This window comes from Oncorhynchus mykiss, chromosome 10 (genome assembly GCF_013265735.2).
Source record: "Oncorhynchus mykiss isolate Arlee chromosome 10, USDA_OmykA_1.1, whole genome shotgun sequence".
In the NCBI taxonomy this organism is placed as follows: Eukaryota; Metazoa; Chordata; class Actinopteri; order Salmoniformes; family Salmonidae; genus Oncorhynchus; species Oncorhynchus mykiss.
This window is the reverse complement of record NC_048574.1, coordinates 1,313,055-1,335,203: the sequence shown is the minus strand read 5'-3', so window position 1 is coordinate 1,335,203 and position 22,149 is coordinate 1,313,055. Positions and strand designations below refer to the sequence as shown.

General features: G+C 37.0%; 1 protein-coding gene across 2 annotated transcripts in view; it reads left to right on the top strand.

Annotated features, from left to right (window-relative positions):
- LOC110518095 (mucin-17) overlaps positions 1-22,149 on the top strand; it is a 70,511-nt gene that overhangs the window by 12,719 nt on the left and 35,643 nt on the right. For both annotated transcript variants that reach the window (XR_005053514.1, XM_036989462.1), the window contains exons 2-5: positions 3,320-3,516; positions 3,784-3,921; positions 4,364-4,502; positions 7,750-7,924. Coding sequence is in view for 1 of the 2 variants with exons in the window: in XM_036989462.1 (XP_036845357.1) it covers positions 3,320-3,516; positions 3,784-3,921; positions 4,364-4,502; positions 7,750-7,924 (649 nt within the window). In the remaining variant the exon portion in view is untranslated. The remainder of the gene's footprint in view (positions 1-3,319; positions 3,517-3,783; positions 3,922-4,363; positions 4,503-7,749; positions 7,925-22,149) is intronic.

Genomic DNA, 22,149 nt, shown 5'->3' with positions numbered 1-22,149 from the left:
CTATTCACTACTTTTACCCACTCCTATTCGCTACTTATACCCACTGCTATTCACTTGTACCCACTCCTATCCACTACTTATACCCACTCCTATTCACTACTTATACCTGCTCCTATTCACAACCTATTCCCACTCCTATTCACTGCTGATACCCTCTCCTATTCACTACTTTTACCCACTTCTATTCACTACTTATACCCACTCCTATTCACCACTTATACCCACTCCTATTCACTGATGATACCCACTCCTATTTACTACTTATACCAACTCCTATTCACTACTTATACCCACTGCTATTCACGTATACCCACTCCTATCCACTACTTATACCCACTCCTATTCACTACTTATACCCACTCCTATCCACTACTTATTCCCACTACTATTCACTGCTGATACCCACTCCTATTCACTACTTATATCCACTCCTATTCACGTATACCCACTCCTATCCACTACTTATACCCACTCCTATTCACTACTTATACCCACTCCTATCCACTACTTATACCCACTCCTATTCACTGCTGACACCCACTCCTATTCACTACTTTTACCCACTTCTATTCACTACTTATACCCACTACTATTCACTGCTTATACACACTCCTATTCACTACTTATACCCACTCCTATTCACTACTTATACACGCTCCTATTCACCACTTATACCCACTCCTATTCACTACTTATACCTGCTCCTATTCACTACTTATACCTGCTCCTATTCACTACTTATACCCACTGCTATTCACTACTTATGCCCACTCCTATTCGCTACTTATACCCACTTCTATTCACTACTTATACCCACTCCTATTCACTACTTATGCCCACTCCTATTCACTACTTATACCCACTCCTATTCACTACTTATACCCACTCCTATTCACTACTTATACCCTCTCCAATTCACTGCTGGTGACCGCTACTATTCACTACTGATACCCACTCCTATTCACCACTTATACCCACTCATATTCACTACTTATACCCGCTCCTATTCACTACTGATACCCACTCCTATTCACCACTTATACCCACTCATATTCACTACTTTTACCCACTTCTATTCACTACTTATACCCACTACTATTCACAGCTGATACACACTCCTATTCACTGCTTATACCCGCTACTATTCACTACTTATACCCACTCCTATTCACTGCTAAATTCCCACTCCTATTCACTACTTATACCCACTCCTATTCACTACTTATACCCACTCCTATTCACTACTTATACCCACTCCTATTCACTACTTATACCCACTCCTATTCACTTATACAAACTCCTAATCACTTATACCCACTCCTATCCACTACTTATACCCACTTCTATTCACTACTTATACCCACTACTATTCACTGCTTATACACACTCCTATTCACTACTTATACCCACTCCTATCCACTACTTATACCCACTCCTATTCACTACTTATACCCACTCCTATTCACTACTTATACCCGCTCCTATTCACTACTTATACCCACTCCTATCCACTACTTATACCCACTCCTATTCACTACTTATACCCACTCCTATTCACTACTTATACCCACTCCTATTCACTACTGATACCCACTCCCATTCACCACTTATACCCACTCATATTCATTACTTTTACCCACTTCTATTCACTACTTATACCCACTACTATTCACTGATGATACACACTCCTATTCACTGCTTATACACACTCCTATTCACTACTTATACCCACTCCTATTCACTGCTTATACCCACTCCTATTCACTACTGATACCCACTCCTATTCACTACTTATACCCACTCTTATTCACTACTTATACCCACTCACTACTTATACCCACTACTATTCACTACTTATACCCACTCCTATTCACTACTTATACCCACTCACTACTGATACCCACTCCTATTCACTACTTATACCCACTCCTATTCACTACTTATACCCACTCCTATTCACTACTTATACCCACTCACTACTTATACCCACTCCTATTCACTACTTATACCCACTCCTATTCACTACTTATACCCACTCTTATTCACTACTTATACCCACTCCTATTCACTACTGATACCCACTCCTATTCACTACTTATACCCACTCGTATTCACTACTTATACCCACTCACTACTTATACCCACTACTATTCACTACTTATACCCACTCCTATTCACTACTTATACCCACTCACTACTGATACCCACTCCTATTCACTACTTATACCCACTCCTATTCACTACTTATACCCACTCCTATTCACTACTTATACCCACTCACTACTTATACCCACTCCTATTCACTACTTATACCCACTCCTATTCACTACTTATACCCACTCTTATTCACTACTTATACCCACTCACTACTGATACCCACTCCTATTCACGTCTTCTCAGTATTTCAGGCTTTAATTAGCATTATGACAATACAGTGCCTAGTGAGAGTCTACCCACTTGTCAAAACGTGCTGCTTCTAAATTACTTCTACAAGGGATCACCATTAGATTACCACCCCCCCAAGTCATCTAGTTTGTATGGTGTGATTTTTATTATTAATCTGGAAATGCTTTTACAATGTCTCTTTCATTTTATAAATGCAAAGTGTGTAGATGAATAGGAAAACAATCTCATTTCATCCATATTTAGATTTAATTTTAAGCCATCAAATTGTGCAAGGAGGGTGTGTAGAATTTCTCTAGGCATTATATATGTATTTCAACATTTGGAATTGATATTATCTATCTGTTGTTAATAACTAAGTGTTGTTATGAGTTGATATTATCTATTGTTGATAACTAAGTGTTGTTTTGAATTAATATTATCTATTGTTGATACCTAAGTGTTGTTTTGAGTTGATTTTGTCTGTTGTTGATAACTAAGTGTTGTTTTGAGTTGATTATGTCTGTTGTTGATACCTAAGTGTTGTTTTGAGTTGATTATGTCTGTTGTTGATACCTAAGTGTTGTTTTGAGTTGATTATGTCTGTTGTTGATAACTAAGCATTGTCCACCAATGATTGTTGTGCCTAACCACTCCCTCTTCAGGCCTTGATGGAACATGGTTTGTTCTCTACAGAAGGCTTGTTGAATCATTGTAATCCCTGACAAAGGCTGAAATGAATCAGAGTTTAGAATGTTCTGTACTATTGAACATACCATAATGATAAAGGCATTTAGCTATATGAAGAATGCCTTGCTCCTGCTTGTTCTCTTACCCTCCTTACCAAACAGAACATTTATCTAGGTTGCACACTTGTTAAAGACAGCCGTCTTGCAGTGTGTCTGAAGTGGTGGTTTAATGAAGTGTGTCGTTGCAGGTGGACCTTGATTACAAGACAACCTTCCACTCTACCGTCTGCCTAACTGATACCTGGTATTGTATCAGTGAGGACTGTGGGAATGAGATCAGTTTAGTGGTTAACATCGTGGACCAGGGGATATCTGAGGACTGGTGTCAGACAGAGGGAGTCATGACTAGACACGTCTCCAATAACACACAGACCTTTGATCTGCTGTGAGTGTTTCTTTTCTATTCAAATCTTCCATCCGTTACCAGTGTGATTATGAACCTGATTTGTAGTAACAGGGAACAGCTCAGTTATTTTATCCTGGTTACCAAAGTACTTATAGACAATATGTCCAAATTGTCCCATTACATCAGAAAGGACAAAACACACATTAGTTAAAACACACAGTATTGTACATGATGAACATCATCACAACAGTGTTTAGGATGTGTTTTTGGAACTCACCTTTCACCTTTGTCTCTTTATCATTACAGATTGGATAGCGGAAACTGGATAGATAATGATAATTATGTTAGTGCTTGGAGGCTGTGGACTCATGTGGATCTTGGGGTCAGGTCTGACACGACGACAGTCAACCGATCTCCACAGACCACTGTCATGCCTCTGATGCGGTAAATACTCCTACTTATCGGTGTTAAATTATTTAGTTTGACGAACAAGTGATTTTATCAATCTGTGTGTTGTATTCAGTCAATAGAAAACATCTCTCTCTCTCTCTCTCTCTCTCTCTCTCTCTCTCTCTCTCTCTCTCTCTCTCTCTCTCTCTCTCTCTCTCTCTCTCTCTCTCTCTCTCTCTCTCTCTCTCTCTCTCTCTCTCTCTCTCTCTCTCTCTCTCTCTCTCTCTCTCTCTCTCTCTCTCTCTCTCTCTCTCTCTCTCTCTCTCTCTCTCTCTCTCTCTCTCTCTCTCTCTCTCTCTCTCTCTCTCTCTCTCTCTCTCTCTCTCTCTCTCTCTCTCTCTCTCTCTCTCTCTCTCTCTCTCTCTCTCTCTCTCTCTCTCTCTCTCTCTCTCTCTCTCTCTCTCTCTCTCTCTCTCTCTCTCTCTCTCTCTCTCAGTGTCCCTGCTAATTGTCCAAGAGATTTCAACCTGTTGTCGTTTGATCCAGACGGGGATGAGGTCAGATGCAGATATGCAGTACCAACGAATGAGTGTGTCACATCAAGTGACCTTCCTAATGACTTCACTCTAAGAGAGGTTAATATCCAAATAGAACAACACAAGCAACAATAGACTATGATGATGAAGGCAACAACCAGCTGGCCAAAGCAGGTTACTGTCATTGTAACAGAGCAGAGCAACAACCAGCTGGCCAAAGCAGGTTACTGTCATTCAACATGCCAAGGCAACAACCAGCTGGCCAAAGCAGGTTACTGTCATTGTAACAGAGCAGGGCAGCAACCAGCTGGCCAAAGCAGGTTACTGTCATTGTAACAGAGCAGGGCAGCAACCAGCTGGCCAAAGCAGGTTACTGTCATTGTAACAGAGCAGGGCAGCAACCAGCTGGCCAAAGCAGGTTACTGTCATTGTAACAGAGCAGGGCAGCAACCAGCTGGCCAAAGCAGGTTACTGTCATTCAACATGCCAAGGCAACAACCAGCTGGCCAAAGCAGGTTACTGTCATTTAACAGTAAGTTAGAGTAACATAAATAGGACTTTCTGCATTACTAGATTATAACATAATATGGCCAAGATGTTCAAATGTTCATAAATGACCAGCATGGTCAAATAATAATAATCACAGTAGTTGTCGAGGGTGCAGCAAGTCAGCACCTCAGGAGTAAATGTCAGTTGGCAGTTGGCTTTTCATAGCCGATCATTAAGAGTATCTCTACCGCTCCTGCTGTCTCTAGAGAGTTGAAAACAGCAGGTCTGGGACAGGTAGCACGTCCGGTGATCAGGTCAGGATTCCATAGCCGCAGGCAGAACAGTTGAAACTGGAGCAGCAGCACGGCCAGGTGGACTGGGGACAGCAAGGAGTCATCATGCCAGGTAGTCCTGAGGCATGGCTCAGGTCCTCCGAGAGAGAGAAAGAAAGAGAGAATTAGAGAGAGCATACTTAAATTCACACAGGACACCGGATAAGACAGGAGAAGTACTCCAGATATAACAAACTGACCCTAGCCCCCCGACACATAAACTACTGCAGCATAAATACTGGAGGCTGAGACAGGAGGGGTCAGGAGACACTGTGGCCCCATCCGATGATACCCCCGGACAGGACCAAACAGGAAGGATATAACCCCACCCACTTTGCCAAAGTACAGCCCCTACACCACTAGAGGGATATCTTCAACCACCAACTTACCATCCTGAGACAAGAATGAGTATAGCCCACAAAGATCTCCGCCACGGCACAACCCAAGGAGGGGGCACCAACCCAGACAGGAAGATCACGTCAGTGACTCAACCCACTCAAGTGACACACCCCTGCTAGAGACGGCATGAAAGAGCACCAGTAAGCCAGTGACTCAGACCCTGTAATAGGGTTAGAGGCAGAGAATCCCAGTGGAAAGACAGCAAGGGCGGTTCGTTGCTCCAGAGCCTTTCCGTTCACCTTCCCACTCCAGGGCCAGACTAGTCTCAATCATATGACCCACTGAAGAGATGAGTCTTCAGTAAGGACTTAAAGGTTGAGACCGAGTTTGCGTCTCTGACATGGGTAGGCAGATCATTCCATAAAAATGGAGCTCTATAGGAGAAATTCCTGCCTCCAGCTGTTTGCTTAGAAATTCTAGGGACAATTAGGAGGCCTGCGTCTTGTGACCGTAGCGTACGTGTAGGTATGTACGGCAGGACCAAATCGGAGAGATAGGTAGGAGCAAGCCCATGTAATGCTTTGTAGGTTAGCAGTAAAACCTTGAAATCAGCCCTTGCTTTGACAGGAAGCCAGTGTAGAGAGGCTAGCACTGGAGTAATATGATCAAATTATTTGGTTCTAGTCAGGATTCTAGCAGCCGTATTTAGCACTAACTGAAGTTTATTTAGTGCTTTATCCGGGTAGCCGGAAAGTAGAGCATTGCAGTAGTCTAACCTAGAAGTAACAAAAGCATGGATTAATTTAGGGGTCTATATTTGGTTATTGATAAAAACTTTATTTCAGATGAAGATCAGGTTAGCTAGATACAGCTAGCAGCAGGCCCCATTCTGGTAGGAGAACCAGGTAGCAGCAGGCTCCTATTCTGATAGGAGAACCAAGGAGCAACAGGCTTTCATTCTGATAGGAGAACCAGGTAGCAGCAGGCCCCATTCTGATAGGAGAACCAGCTAGCAGCAGGCTTCCATTCTGATAGGAGAATCAGGTAGCAGCAGGCTCCCATTCTGATAGGAGAACCAGGTAGCAGCAGGGCCCCATTCTGATAGGAGAACCAGCTAGCAGCAGGCTTCCATTCTGATAGGAGAATCAGGTAGCAGAAGGCTCCCATTCTGATAGGAGAACCAGGTAGCAGCAGGCCCCACTCTGATAAGAGAACCAGCTAGCAGCAGGCCCCATTCTGATAGGAGAACAAGGTAGCAGCAGGCCCCATTCTGATAGGAGAACCAGCTAGCAGCAGGCCCCATTCTGATAGGAGAACCAGGTAGCAGCAGGCCCCATTCTGATAGGAGAACCAGCTAGCAGCAGGCTCCTATTCTGATAGGAGAACCAGGTATCTGCAGGCTCCCATTCTGATAGGAGAACCAGGTAGCAGCAGGCTTCCATTCTGATAGGAGAACCAGGTAGCAGCAGGCTTCCATTTGATAGGAGAACCAGGTAGCAGCAGGCCCCATTCTGATAAGAGAACCAGGTAGCAGCAGGCCCCATTCTGATAGGAGAACCAGGTAGCAGCAGGCCCCATTCTGATAGGAGAACCAGGTAGAAGCAGGCCCCATTCTGATAGGAGAACCAGGTAGCAGCAGGCTTCCATTCTGATAGGAGAGCCAGGTAGCAGCAGGCTTTCATTCTGATAGGAGAACCAGGTAGCAGCAGGCTTTAATTCTGATAGGAGAGCCAGGTAGCAGCAGGCTTTAATTCTGATAGGAGAACCAGGTAGCAGCAGGCTTCCATTTGATAGGAGAACCAGGTAGCAGCAGGCTTTAATTCTGATAGGAGAACCAGGTAGCAGCAGGCTTCCATTCTGATAGGAGAACCAGGTAGCAGCAGGCTTTAATTCTGATAGGAGAGCCAGGTAGCAGCAGGCTTTAATTCTGATAGGATGACCAGCTAGCAGCAGGCTTCCATTCTGATAGGAGAACCAGGTAGCAGCAGGCTTCCATTCTGATAGGAGAACCTTGGATTACCTAGTGACTTTCCTGTAAATGTATTTTTACGACAGTTGAAATAAGATCATAAGGCATTATTAAGTTATATCCTTCAAGAATCTATAGGTTTATATAGTTGATTTAAAAGTCAAAAATGTATGTAGCCATAACACATTTAATCTTGTTTTTATCTTGTCTCCCTCAGAACTGCACCTTGTCATTTTGGGGCAACAGTAATACCACTAGAACATATGCAGTTCAGTTAGTGATGGAAGATTTCCCGACTCAGTCCATCTCTCTCTCCTATACTGACGGATCTCAATCTATCAGGACCTCAAACAACACACTCTGCAAACTACCTGTTCAGTTTGCAGTGAGAGGTACATATATATTCTATATAGTTTATCTGTATATCTAGGTTTATCTTTTATCTAGTTAGTTTATATCTAGGTAGTTTATCTTTATATCTAGGTAGTTTATCTTTATATCTAGGTAGTTTATCTTCATATCTAGGTAGTTTATATCTAGGTAGTTTATATCTAGGTAGTTTATCTTTATATCTAGGTAGTTTATATCTAGGTAGTTTATATCTATATAGTTTCTCTTTATATCTAGGTAGTTTATATCAATATAGTTTATCTTTATATCTAGGTAGTTTATATCTAGGTAGTTTATATCAATATAGTTTATCTTTATATCTAGGTAGTTTATATCTAGGTAGTTTATATCAATATAGTTTATCTTTATATCTAGGTAGTTTATATCTATATAGTTTATCTTTATATCTAGGTAGTTTATCTTTACATCTAGGTAGTTTATATCTATATAGTTTATCTTTATATCTAGGTAGTTTATATCTAGGTAGTTTATATCTATATAGTTTATCTTTATATCTAGGTAGTTTATATCTATATAGTTTATCTTTATATCTAGGTAGTTTATATCTAGGTAGTTTATATCTATATAGTTTATCTTTATATCTAGGTAGTTTATCTTTATATCTAGGTAGTTTATATCTAGGTAGTTTATCTTTATATCTAGGTAGTTTATATCTAGGTAGTTTATATCTAGGTAGTTTATCTTTATATCTAGGTAGTTTATATCTAGGTAGTTTATCTTTATATCTATATAGTTTATCTTTATATCTATATAGTTTATCTTTATATCTATATAGTTTATCTTTATATCTATATAGTTTATCTTTATATCTATATAGTTTATCTTTATATCTATATAGTTTATCTTTATATCTAGGTAGTTTATATCTATATAGTTTATCTTTATATCTAGGTAGTTTATATCAATATAGTTTATCTTTATATCTATGTAGTTTATCTTTATATCTATATAGTTTATCTTTATATCTAGGTAGTTTATATCTATATAGTTTATCTTTATATCTATATAGTTTATCTTTATATCTAGGTAGTTTATCTTTATATCTAGGTAGTTTATATCTATATAGTTTATCTTTATATCTAGGTAGTTTATCTTTATATCTAGGTAGTTTATATCTAGGTAGTTTATCTTTATATCTAGGTAGTTTATATCTAGGTAGTTTATATCAATATAGTTTATCTTTATATCTAGGTAGTTTATCTTTACATCTAGGTAGTTTATATCTAGGTAGTTTATCTTTATATCTAGGTAGTTTATATCTAGGTAGTTTATATCAATATAGTTTATTTTTACATCTAGGTAGTTTATATCTAGGTAGTTTATCTTTATATCTAGGTAGTTTATATCTAGGTAGTTTATATCAATATAGTTTATCTTTATATCTAGGTAGTTTATATCAATATAGTTTATCTTTATATCTAGGTAGTTTATCTTTATATCTAGGTAGTTTATATCTAGGTAGTTTATCTTTATATCTAGGTAGTTTATCTTTATATCTAGGTAGTTTATATCTAGGTAGTTTATCTTTATATCTAGGTAGTTTATATCTATATAGTTTATCTTTATATCTAGGTAGTTTATCTTTATATCTAGGTAGTTTATCTTTATATCTAGGTAGTTTATCTTTATATCTAGGTAGTTTATCTTTATATCTAGGTAGTTTATCTTTATATCCAGGTAGTTTATCTTTATATCTAGGTAATTTATATCTATATAGTTTATCTTTATATCTAGGTAGTTTATATCTAGGTAGTTTATCTTTATATCTAGGTAATTTATCTTTATATCAATATAGTTTATCTTTATATCTAGGTAGTTTATCTTTATATCTAGGTAGTTTATATCTATATAGTTTATCTTTATATCTAGGTAGTTTATCTTTATATCTATATAGTTTATCTTTATATCTAGGTAATTTATATCTAGGTAGTTTATCTTTATATCTAGGTAGTTTATATCTAGGTAGTTTGTCTTTATATCTAGGTAGTTTATATCTAGGTAGTTTATCTTTATATCTAGGTAGTTTATATCTAGGTAGTTTATATCTAGGTAGTTCATCTTTATATCTATATAGTTTATCTTTATATCTAGGTAGTTTATCTTTATATCTAGGTAGTTTATATCTAGGTAGTTTATCTTTATATCTAGGTAGTTTATATCTAGGTAGTTTATCTTTATATCTAGGTAGTTTATCTTTATATCTAGGTAGTTTATCTTTATATCTAGGTAGTTTATATCTATATAGTTTATCTTCATATCTAGGTAGTTTATCTTTATATCTATATAGTTTATCTTTATATCTAGGTAATTTATATCTAGGTAGTTTATCTTTATATCTAGGTAGTTTATATCTAGGTAGTTTGTCTTTATATCTAGGTAGTTTATATCTAGGTAGTTTATCTTTATATCTAGGTAGTTTATATCTAGGTAGTTTATATCTAGGTAGTTCATCTTTATATCTATATAGTTTATCTTTATATCTAGGTAGTTTATCTTTATATCTAGGTAGTTTATATCTATATAGTTTATCTTCATATCTAGGTAGTTTATCTTTATATCTAGGTAGTTTATATCTATATAGTTTATCTTTATATCTAGGTAGTTTATCTTTATATCTAGGTAGTTTATATCTAGGTAGTTTATCTTTATATCTGGGTAGTTTATCTTTATATCTAGGTAGTTTATATCTACATAGTTTATCTTTATATCTGGGTAGTTTGTATCTACATAGTTTATCTTTATATCTAGGTACTTTATATCTACATAGTTTATCTTTATATCTAGGTAGTTTATATCTACATAGTTTATCTTTATATCTAGGTAGTTTATATCTACATAGTTTATCTTTATATCTATATAGTTTATCTTTATATCTCGGTAGTTTATATCTATATAGTTTATCTTTATATCTAGGTAGTTTATATCTACATAGTTTATCTTTATATCTAGGTAGTTTATATCTACATAGTTTATCTTTATATCTAGGTAGTTTATATCTACATAGTTTATCTTTATATCTAGGTAGTTTATATCTAGGTAGTTTATCTTTATATCAATATAGTTTATCTTTATATCTAGGTAGTTTATCTTTATATCTAGGTAGTTTATATCTAGGTAGTTTATCTTTATATCAATATAGTTTATCTTTATATCTAGGTAGTTTATCTTTATATCAATATAGTTTATCTTTATATCTAGGTAGTTTATCTTTATATCTAGGTAGTTTATATCTAGGTAGTTTATCTTTATATCTAGGTAGTTTATCTTTATATCTAGGTAGTTTATCTTTATATCTAGGTAGTTTATCTTTATATCTAGGTAGTTTATATCTATATAGTTTATCTTTATATCTAGGTAGTTTATCTTTATATCTATATAGTTTATCTTTATATCTAGGTAATTTATATCTAGGTAGTTTATCTTTATATCTAGGTAGTTTATATCTAGGTAGTTTGTCTTTATATCTAGGTAGTTTATATCTAGGTAGTTTATCTTTATATCTAGGTAGTTTATATCTAGGTAGTTTATATCTAGGTAGTTCATCTTTATATCTATATAGTTTATCTTTATATCTAGGTAGTTTATCTTTATATCTAGGTAGTTTATATCTAGGTAGTTTATCTTTATATCTAGGTAGTTTATCTTTATATCTAGGTAGTTTATCTTTATATCTAGGTAGTTTATATCTATATAGTTTATCTTCATATCTAGGTAGTTTATCTTTATATCTAGGTAGTTTATATCTATATAGTTTATCTTTATATCTAGGTAGTTTATCTTTATATCTAGGTAGTTTATATCTTTTTTTTTTATTTTCTTTTTTTTATTTCACCTTTATTTAACCAGGTAGGCTAGTTGAGAACAAGTTCTCATTTGCAACTGCGACCTGGCCAAGATAAGGCATAGCAGTGTGAACAGACAACACAGAGTTACACATGGAGTAAACAATTAACAAGTCAATAACACAGTAGAAAAAAAGGGGAGTCTATATATACATTGTGTGCAAAAGGCATGAGGTAGGCAAATAATTACAATTATGCAGATTAACACTGGAGTGATAAATGATCAGATGGTTATGTACAGGTAGAGATATTGGTGTGCAAAAGAGCAGAAAAATAAAAATAAATAAATAAAAACAGTATGGGGATGAGGTAGGTGAAAATGGGTGGGCTATTTACCAATAGACTATGTACAGCTGCAGCGATCGGTTAGCTGCTCAGATAGCAGATGTTTGAAGTTGGTGAGGGAGATAAAAGTCTCCAACTTCAGCGATTTTTGCAATTCGTTCCAGTCACAGGCAGCAGAGAACTGGAACGAAAGGCGGCCAAATGGGGTGTTGGCTTTAGGGATGATCAGTGAGATACACCTGCTGGAGCGCGTGCTACGGATGGGTGTTGCCATCGTAACCAGTGAACTGAGATAAGGCGGAGCTTTACCTAGCATGGACTTGTAGATGACCTGGAGCCAGTGGGTCTGGCGACGAATATGTAGCGAGGGCCAGCCGACTAGAGCATACAAGTCGCAGTGGTGGGTGGTATAAGGTGCTTTAGTGACAAAACGGATGGCACTGTGATAAACTGCATCCAGTTTGCTGAGTAGAGTGTTGGAAGCAATTTTGTAGATGACGTCGCCGAAGTCGAGGATCGGTAGGATAGTCAGTTTTACTAGGGTAAGTTTGGCGGCGTGAGTGAAGGAGGCTTTGTTGCGGAATAGAAAGCCGACTCTTGATTTGATTTTCGATTGGAGATGTTTGATATGGGTCTGGAAGGAGAGTTTAGAGTCTAGCCAGACACCTAGGTACTTATAGATGTCCACATATTCAAGGTCGGAACCATCCAGGGTGGTGATGCTGGTCAGGCGTGCGGGTGCAGGCAGCGAACGGTTGAAAAGCATGCATTTGGTTTTACTAGCGTTTAAGAGCAGTTGGAGGCCACGGAAGGAGTGCTGTATGGCATTGAAGCTCGTTTGGAGGTTAGATAGCACAGTGTCCAAGGACGGGCCGGAAGTATATAGAATGGTGTCGTCTGCGTAGAGGTGGATCAGGGAATCGCCCGCAGCATGAGAAACATCATTGATATATACAGAGAAAAGAGTCGGCCCGAGAATTGAACCCTGTGGCACCCCCATAGAGACTGCCAGAGGACCGGACAGCATGCCCTCCGATTTGACACACTGAACTCTGTCTGCAAAGTAATTGGTGAACCAGGCAAGGCAGTCATCCGAAAAACCGAGGCCACTGAGTCTGCCGATAAGAATACGGTGATTGACAGAGTCGAAAGCCTTGGCAAGGTCTATGAAGACGGCTGCACAGTACTGTCTTTTATCGATGGCGGTTATGATATCGTTTAGTACCTTGAGCGTGGCTGAGGTACACCCGTGACCGGCTCGGAAACCAGATTGCACAGCGGAGAAGGTACGGTGGGATTCAAGATGGTCAGTGACCTGTTTGTTGACTTGGCTTTCGAAGACCTTAGATAGGCAGGGCAGGATGGATATAGGTCTGTAACAGTTTGGGTCCAGGGTGTCGCCCCCTTTGAAGAGGGGGATGACTGCGGCAGCTTTCCAATCCTTGGGGATCTCAGACGATATGAAAGAGAGGTTGAACAGGCTGGTAATAGGGGTTGCGACAATGGCGGCGGATAGTTTCAGGAATAGAGGGTCCAGATTGTCCAGCCCAGCTGATTTGTACGGGTCCAGGTTTTGCAGCTCTTTCAGGACATCTGCTATCTGGATTTGGGTAAAGGAGAACCTGGAGAGGCTTGGGCGAGTAGCTGCGGGGGGGGGGGAGCTGTTGTCCGAGGTTGGAGTAGCCAGGCGGAAGGCATGGCCAGCCGTTGAGAAATGCTTGTTGAAGTTTTCGATAATCATGGATTTATCGGTGGTGACCATGTTACCTAGTCTCAGTGCAGTGGGCAGCTGGGAGGAGGTGCTCTTGTTCTCCATGGACTTCACAGTGTCCCAGAACTTTTTGGAGTTGGAGCTACAGGATGCAAACTTCTGCCTGAAGAAGTTGGCTTTAGCTTTCCTGACTGACTGTGTGTATTGGTTCCTGACTTCCCTGAACAGTTGCATATCGCGGGGACTATTCGATGTTAGCGCAGTCCGCCACAGGATGTTTTTGTGCTGGTCGAGGGCAGTCAGGTCTGGAGTGAACCAGGGGCTATATCTGTTCTTAGTTCTGCATTTTTTGAACGGAGCATGCTTATCTAAAATGGTGAGGAAGTTACTTTTAAAGAAAGACCAGGCATCCTCAACTGACGGGATGAGGTCAATGTCCTTCCAGGATACCCGGGCCAGGTCGATTAGAAAGGCCTGCTCACAGAAGTGTTTTAGGGAGCGTTTGACAGTGATGAGGGGTGGTCGTTTGACTGCGGCTCCGTAGCGGATACAGGCAATGAGGCAGTGATCGCTGAGATCCTGGTTGTAGACAGCGGAGGTGTATTTGGAGGGCCAGTTGGTCAGGATGACGTCAATGAGGGTGCCCTTGTTTACAGAGTTAGGGTTGTACCTGGTGGGTTCCTTGATGATTTGAGTGAGATTGAGGGCATCTAGCTTAGATTGTAGGACTGCCGGGGTGTTAAGCATATCCCAGTTTAGGTCACCTAACAGAACAAACTCTGAAGCTAGATGGGGGGCGATCAATTCACAAATGGTGTCCAGGGCACAGCTGGGAGCTGAGGGGGGTCGGTAGCAGGCGGCAACAGTGAGAGACTTATTTCTGGAGAGAGTAATTTTCAAAATTAGTAGTTCGAACTGTTTGGGTATGGACCTGGAGAGTATGACATTACTTTGCAGGCTATCTCTGCAGTAGACTGCAACTCCTCCCCCTTTGGCAGTTCTATCTTGACGGAAGATGTTATAGTTGGGTATGGAAATCTCAGAATTTTTGGTGGCCTTCCTGAGCCAGGATTCAGACACGGCAAGGACATCAGGGTTAGCAGAGTGTGCTAGAGCAGTGAGTAAGACACACTTAGGGAGGAGGCTTCTGATGTTGACATGCATGAAACCAAGGCTTTTTCGATCACAGAAGTCAACAAATGAGGGTACCTGGGGACATGCAGGGCCTGGGTTTACCTCCACATCACCCGCGGAACAGAGAAGGAGTAGTATGAGGGTGCGGCTGAAGGCTATCAAAACTGGTCGCCTAGGGCGTTGGGGACAGAGAATAAGAGGAGCAGGTTTCTGGGCATGGTAGAATATATTCAGGGCATAATGCGCAGACAGGGGTATGGTGGGGTGCGGGTACAGCGGAGGTAAGCCCAGGCACTGGGTGATGATGAGAGAGGTTGTATCTCTGGACATGCTGGTTGTAATGGGTGAGGTCACCGCATGTGTGGGGGGTGGGACAAAGGAGGTATCAGGGGTATAAAGAGTGGAACTAGGGGCTCCATTGTAAACTAAAACAATGATAACTAACCTGCACAACAGTATACAAGGCATATTGACATTTGAGAGAGACATACAGCAAGGCATACAGTAATCACAGGTGTTGAATTGGGAGAGCTAGCTAAAACAGTAGGTGAGACAACAACAGCTAATCAGCTAGCACAACAACAGCAGGTAGAATGGCGATTGATTAGGCAGAGAGGGTCGGATTAACTACACACAGAGCCTAAATGCGGCTGGGGCCGACAGATAAAACATAAACAAGCAGAATGGATTACCGTGAATTAATGGACAGTCCAGCATGCATCAGCTATGTAGCCAAGTGATCAGTGTCCAAGGGGCAGCGGTGGATGGGGCAGGGAAGCTGGACTGGCGAGTGTTATCCAGGTTAGAAAACTAACAATGACTAAATAGCTTGTAGCCAGTTAGCTGGTTAGCTTCTGAAGGTTCTTGAGTGTGTTCTAAAAATGTAAAGATAATAGCGGTTCCGTATCACATTGGGTGAGGCAGGTTACCGGAAGGTATAAACAAATAAAAAATCGAAAAGGGATAGAAAGTAAATATGGGTTCAGTGAGTGTTTGGGACGCGGCGATTCAGATGGTTAGCAGGCCTGTGCTAACAAGCTAACAGTTAGTAGACGGTGCTAAACACGGTAGCAGTTAGCGGACCGGGCTAAACAAGCTAGCAGTTAGCAGGCCGAATTTGCAAGCAAGGAGATAGCAAGGGCTAGAGAGTTAGCCTTTGGGGACGTCGCGATGGGGGGAGTCTGTTTATTCCTCTTCATGCGGTGACATCAATGGACCGGTCGTGGGTCTGGATATTGTAGCCCAGGAGCTCAAAATGTTCCGTTTGCGATGGGAATCCGGGGGTGAAAAATAAAAATAAAATAATAGATAGGTCCGTTATGCTCTGGTTAGAGTCGCGTTGTTCGAACTGGCGAGAGCTTTCCGAGCTAAAGGTTAGCTGATGACCGGTTAGCTGACCGGTTAGCTGAAGACCGCTAGCAATGTTTTGCTGGAGCTGGTAGTTAGTTTGCTAGTTGGCTAGCTTCAGTTGAGGGGTTCCAGATCCGAAGTAAATATAAATACTTTAGGAAAAAAAGCTACGTTGGGTGAGGCGGGTTGCAGGAGAGTATTTAGAAGAAGTTGAGGTTCAGCAAAAAGTTTTAAAGATATGTGAAGAAAACGAAACGAAAACAAACGATATATACAATATATATACAAGGAACACGACAACACGTCCTACTGCTACGCCATCTTGGAACTATATCTATATAGTTTATCTTCATATCTAGGTAGTTTATCTTTATATCTAGGTAGTTTATATCTAGGTAGTTTATCTTTATATCTGGGTAGTTTATCTTTATATCTAGGTAGTTTATATCTACATAGTTTATCTTTATATCTGGGTAGTTTATATCTACATAGTTTATCTTTATATCTAGGTACTTTATATCTACATAGTTTATCTTTATATCTAGGTAGTTTATATCTACATAGTTTATCTTTATATCTATATAGTTTATCTTTATATCTCGGTAGTTTATATCTATATAGTTTATCTTTATATCTAGGTAGTTTATATCTACATAGTTTATCTTTATATCTAGGTACTTTATATCTACATAGTTTATCTTTATATCTAGGTAGTTTATATCTACATAGTTTATCTTTATATCTATATAGTTTATCTTTATATCTCGGTAGTTTATATCTATATAGTTTATCTTTATATCTAGGTAGTTTATATCTACATAGTTTATCTTTATATCTAGGTAGTTTATATCTACATAGTTTATCTTTATATCTAGGTAGTTTATATCTACATAGTTTATCTTTATATCTAGGTAGTTTATATCTAGGTAGTTTATCTTTATATCAATATAGTTTATCTTTATATCTAGGTAGTTTATCTTTATATCTAGGTAGTTTATATCTAGGTAGTTTATCTTTATATCAATATAGTTTATCTTTATATCTAGGTAGTTTATCTTTATATCAATATAGTTTATCTTTATATCTAGGTAGTTTATCTTTATATCTAGGTAGTTTATATCTAGGTAGTTTATCTTTATATCTAGGTAGTTTATCTTTATATCTAGGTAGTTTATCTTTATATCTAGGTAGTTTATCTTTATATCTAGGTAGTTTATCTTTATATCTAGGTAGTTTATATCTAGGTAGTTTATCTTTATATCAATATAGTTTATCTTTATATCTAGGTAGTTTATCTTTATATCAATATAGTTTATCTTTATATCTAGGTAGTTTATCTTTATATCTAGGTAGTTTATATCTAGGTAGTTTATCTTTATATCTAGGTAGTTTATCTTTATATCTAGGTAGTTTATCTTTATATCTAGGTAGTTTATCTTTATATCTAGGTAGTTTATATCTATATAGTTTATCTTTATATCTAGGTAGTTTATCTTTATATCTATATAGTTTATCTTTATATCTAGGTAATTTATATCTAGGTAGTTTATCTTTATATCTAGGTAGTTTATATCTAGGTAGTTTGTCTTTATATCTAGGTAGTTTATATCTAGGTAGTTTATCTTTATATCTAGGTAGTTTATATCTAGGTAGTTTATATCTAGGTAGTTCATCTTTATATCTATATAGTTTATCTTTATATCTAGGTAGTTTATCTTTATATCTAGGTAGTTTATATCTAGGTAGTTTATCTTTATATCTAGGTAGTTTATATCTAGGTAGTTTATCTTTATATCTAGGTAGTTTATCTTTATATCTAGGTAGTTTATCTTTATATCTAGGTAGTTTATATCTATATAGTTTATCTTCATATCTAGGTAGTTTATCTTTATATCTAGGTAGTTTATATCTATATAGTTTATCTTTATATCTAGGTAGTTTATCTTTATATCTAGGTAGTTTATATCTATATAGTTTATCTTCATATCTAGGTAGTTTATCTTTATATCTAGGTAGTTTATATCTATATAGTTTATCTTTATATCTAGGTAGTTTATCTTTATATCTAGGTAGTTTATATCTAGGTAGTTTATCTTTATATCTGGGTAGTTTATCTTTATATCTAGGTAGTTTATATCTACATAGTTTATCTTTATATCTGGGTAGTTTATATCTACATAGTTTATCTTTATATCTAGGTACTTTATATCTACATAGTTTATCTTTATATCTAGGTAGTTTATATCTACATAGTTTATCTTTATATCTATATAGTTTATCTTTATATCTCGGTAGTTTATATCTATATAGTTTATCTTTATATCTAGGTAGTTTATATCTACATAGTTTATCTTTATATCTAGGTAGTTTATATCTACATAGTTTATCTTTATATCTAGGTAGTTTATATCTACATAGTTTATCTTTATATCTAGGTAGTTTATATCTAGGTAGTTTATCTTTATATCAATATAGTTTATCTTTATATCTAGGTAGTTTATCTTTATATCTAGGTAGTTTATATCTAGGTAGTTTATCTTTATATCAATATAGTTTATCTTTATATCTAGGTAGTTTATCTTTATATCAATATAGTTTATCTTTATATCTAGGTAGTTTATCTTTATATCTAGGTAGTTTATCTTTATATCTAGGTAGTTTATCTTTATATCTAGGTAGTTTATATCTATATAGTTTATCTTTATATCTAGGTAGTTTGTCTTTATATCTAGGTAGTTTATATCTAGGTAGTTTATCTTTATATCTAGGTAGTTTATATCTAGGTAGTTTATATCTAGGTAGTTCATCTTTATATCTATATAGTTTATCTTTATATCTAGGTAGTTTATCTTTATATCTAGGTAGTTTATATCTAGGTAGTTTATCTTTATATCTAGGTAGTTTATATCTAGGTAGTTTATATCTAGGTAGTTCATCTTTATATCTATATAGTTTATCTTTATATCTAGGTAGTTTATCTTTATATCTAGGTAGTTTATATCTAGGTAGTTTATCTTTATATCTAGGTAGTTTATATCTAGGTAGTTTATCTTTATATCTAGGTAGTTTATCTTTATATCTAGGTAGTTTATCTTTATATCTAGGTAGTTTATATCTATATAGTTTATCTTCATATCTAGGTAGTTTATCTTTATATCTAGATAGTTTATATCTATATAGTTTATCTTTATATCTAGGTAGTTTATCTTTATATCTAGGTAGTTTATCTTTATATCTAGGTAGTTTATATCTATATAGTTTATCTTTATATCTAGGTAGTTTATCTTTATATCTAGGTAGTTTATATCTAGGTAGTTTATCTTTATATCTGGGTAGTTTATCTTTATATCTAGGTAGTTTATATCTACATAGTTTATCTTTATATCTGGGTAGTTTATATCTACATAGTTTATCTTTATATCTAGGTACTTTATATCTACATAGTTTATCTTTATATCTAGGTAGTTTATATCTACATAGTTTATCTTTATATCTATATAGTTTATCTTTATATCTCGGTAGTTTATATCTATATAGTTTATCTTTATATCTAGGTAGTTTATATCTACATAGTTTATCTTTATATCTAGGTAGTTTATATCTACATAGTTTATCTTTATATCTAGGTAGTTTATATCTACATAGTTTATCTTTATATCTAGGTAGTTTATATCTAGGTAGTTTATCTTTATATCAATATAGTTTATCTTTATATCTAGGTAGTTTATCTTTATATCTAGGTAGTTTATATCTAGGTAGTTTATCTTTATATCAATATAGTTTATCTTTATATCTAGGTAGTTTATCTTTATATCAATATAGTTTATCTTTATATCTAGGTAGTTTATCTTTATATCTAGGTAGTTTATATCTAGGTAGTTTATCTTTATATCTAGGTAGTTTATCTTTATATCTAGGTAGTTTATCTTTATATCTAGGTAGTTTATCTTTATATCTAGGTAGTTTATATCTATATAGTTTATCTTTATATCTAGGTAGTTTATCTTTATATCTATATAGTTTATCTTTATATCTAGGTAATTTATATCTAGGTAGTTTATCTTTATATCTAGGTAGTTTATATCTAGGTAGTTTGTCTTTATATCTAGGTAGTTTATATCTAGGTAGTTTATCTTTATATCTAGGTAGTTTATATCTAGGTAGTTTATATCTAGGTAGTTCATCTTTATATCTATATAGTTTATCTTTATATCTAGGTAGTTTATCTTTATATCTAGGTAGTTTATATCTAGGTAGTTTATCTTTATATCTAGGTAGTTTATATCTAGGTAGTTTATCTTTATATCTAGGTAGTTTATCTTTATATCTAGGTAGTTTATCTTTATATCTAGGTAGTTTATATCTATATAGTTTATCTTTATATCTAGGTAGTTTATATCTTTTTTTTTTATTTTATTTTTTTTATTTCACCTTTATTTAACCAGGTAGGCTAGTTGAGAACAAGTTCTCATTTGCAACTGCGACCTGGCCAAGATAAGGCATAGCAGTGTGAACAGACAACACAGAGTTACACATGGAGTAAACAATTAACAAGTCAATAACACAGTAGAAAAAAAGGGGAGTCTATATATACATTGTGTGCAAAAGGCATGAGGTAGGCAAATAATTACAATTATGCAGATTAACACTGGAGTGATAAATGATCAGATGGTTATGTACAGGTAGAGATATTGGTGTGCAAAAGAGCAGAAAAATAAAAATAAATAAATAAAAACAGTATGGGGATGAGGTAGGTGAAAATGGGTGGGCTATTTACCAATAGACTATGTACAGCTGCAGCGATCGGTTAGCTGCTCAGATAGCAGATGTTTGAAGTTGGTGAGGGAGATAAAAGTCTCCAACTTCAGCGATTTTTGCAATTCGTTCCAGTCACAGGCAGCAGAGAACTGGAACGAAAGGCGGCCAAATGAGGTGTTGGCTTTAGGGATGATCAGTGAGATACACCTGCTGGAGCGCGTGCTACGGATGGGTGTTGCCATCGTAACCAGTGAACTGAGATAAGGCGGAGCTTTACCTAGCATGGACTTGTAGATGACCTGGAGCCAGTGGGTCTGGCGACGAATATGTAGCGAGGGCCAGCCGACTAGAGCATACAAGTCGCAGTGGTGGGTGGTATAAGGTGCTTTAGTGACAAAACGGATGGCACTGTGATAAACTGCATCCAGTTTGCTGAGTAGAGTGTTGGAAGCAATTTTGTAGATGACGTCGCCGAAGTCGAGGATCGGTAGGATAGTCAGTTTTACTAGGGTAAGTTTGGCGGCGTGAGTGAAGGAGGCTTTGTTGCGGAATAGAAAGCCGACTCTTGATTTGATTTTCGATTGGAGATGTTTGATATGGGTCTGGAAGGAGAGTTTAGAGTCTAGCCAGACACCTAGGTACTTATAGATGTCCACATATTCAAGGTCGGAACCATCCAGGGTGGTGATGCTGGTCAGGCGTGCGGGTGCAGGCAGCGAACGGTTGAAAAGCATGCATTTGGTTTTACTAGCGTTTAAGAGCAGTTGGAGGCCACGGAAGGAGTGCTGTATGGCATTGAAGCTCGTTTGGAGGTTAGATAGCACAGTGTCCAAGGACGGGCCGGAAGTATATAGAATGGTGTCGTCTGCGTAGAGGTGGATCAGGGAATCGCCCGCAGCATGAGAAACATCATTGATATATACAGAGAAAAGAGTCGGCCCGAGAATTGAACCCTGTGGCACCCCCATAGAGACTGCCAGAGGACCGGACAGCATGCCCTCCGATTTGACACACTGAACTCTGTCTGCAAAGTAATTGGTGAACCAGGCAAGGCAGTCATCCGAAAAACCGAGGCCACTGAGTCTGCCGATAAGAATACGGTGATTGACAGAGTCGAAAGCCTTGG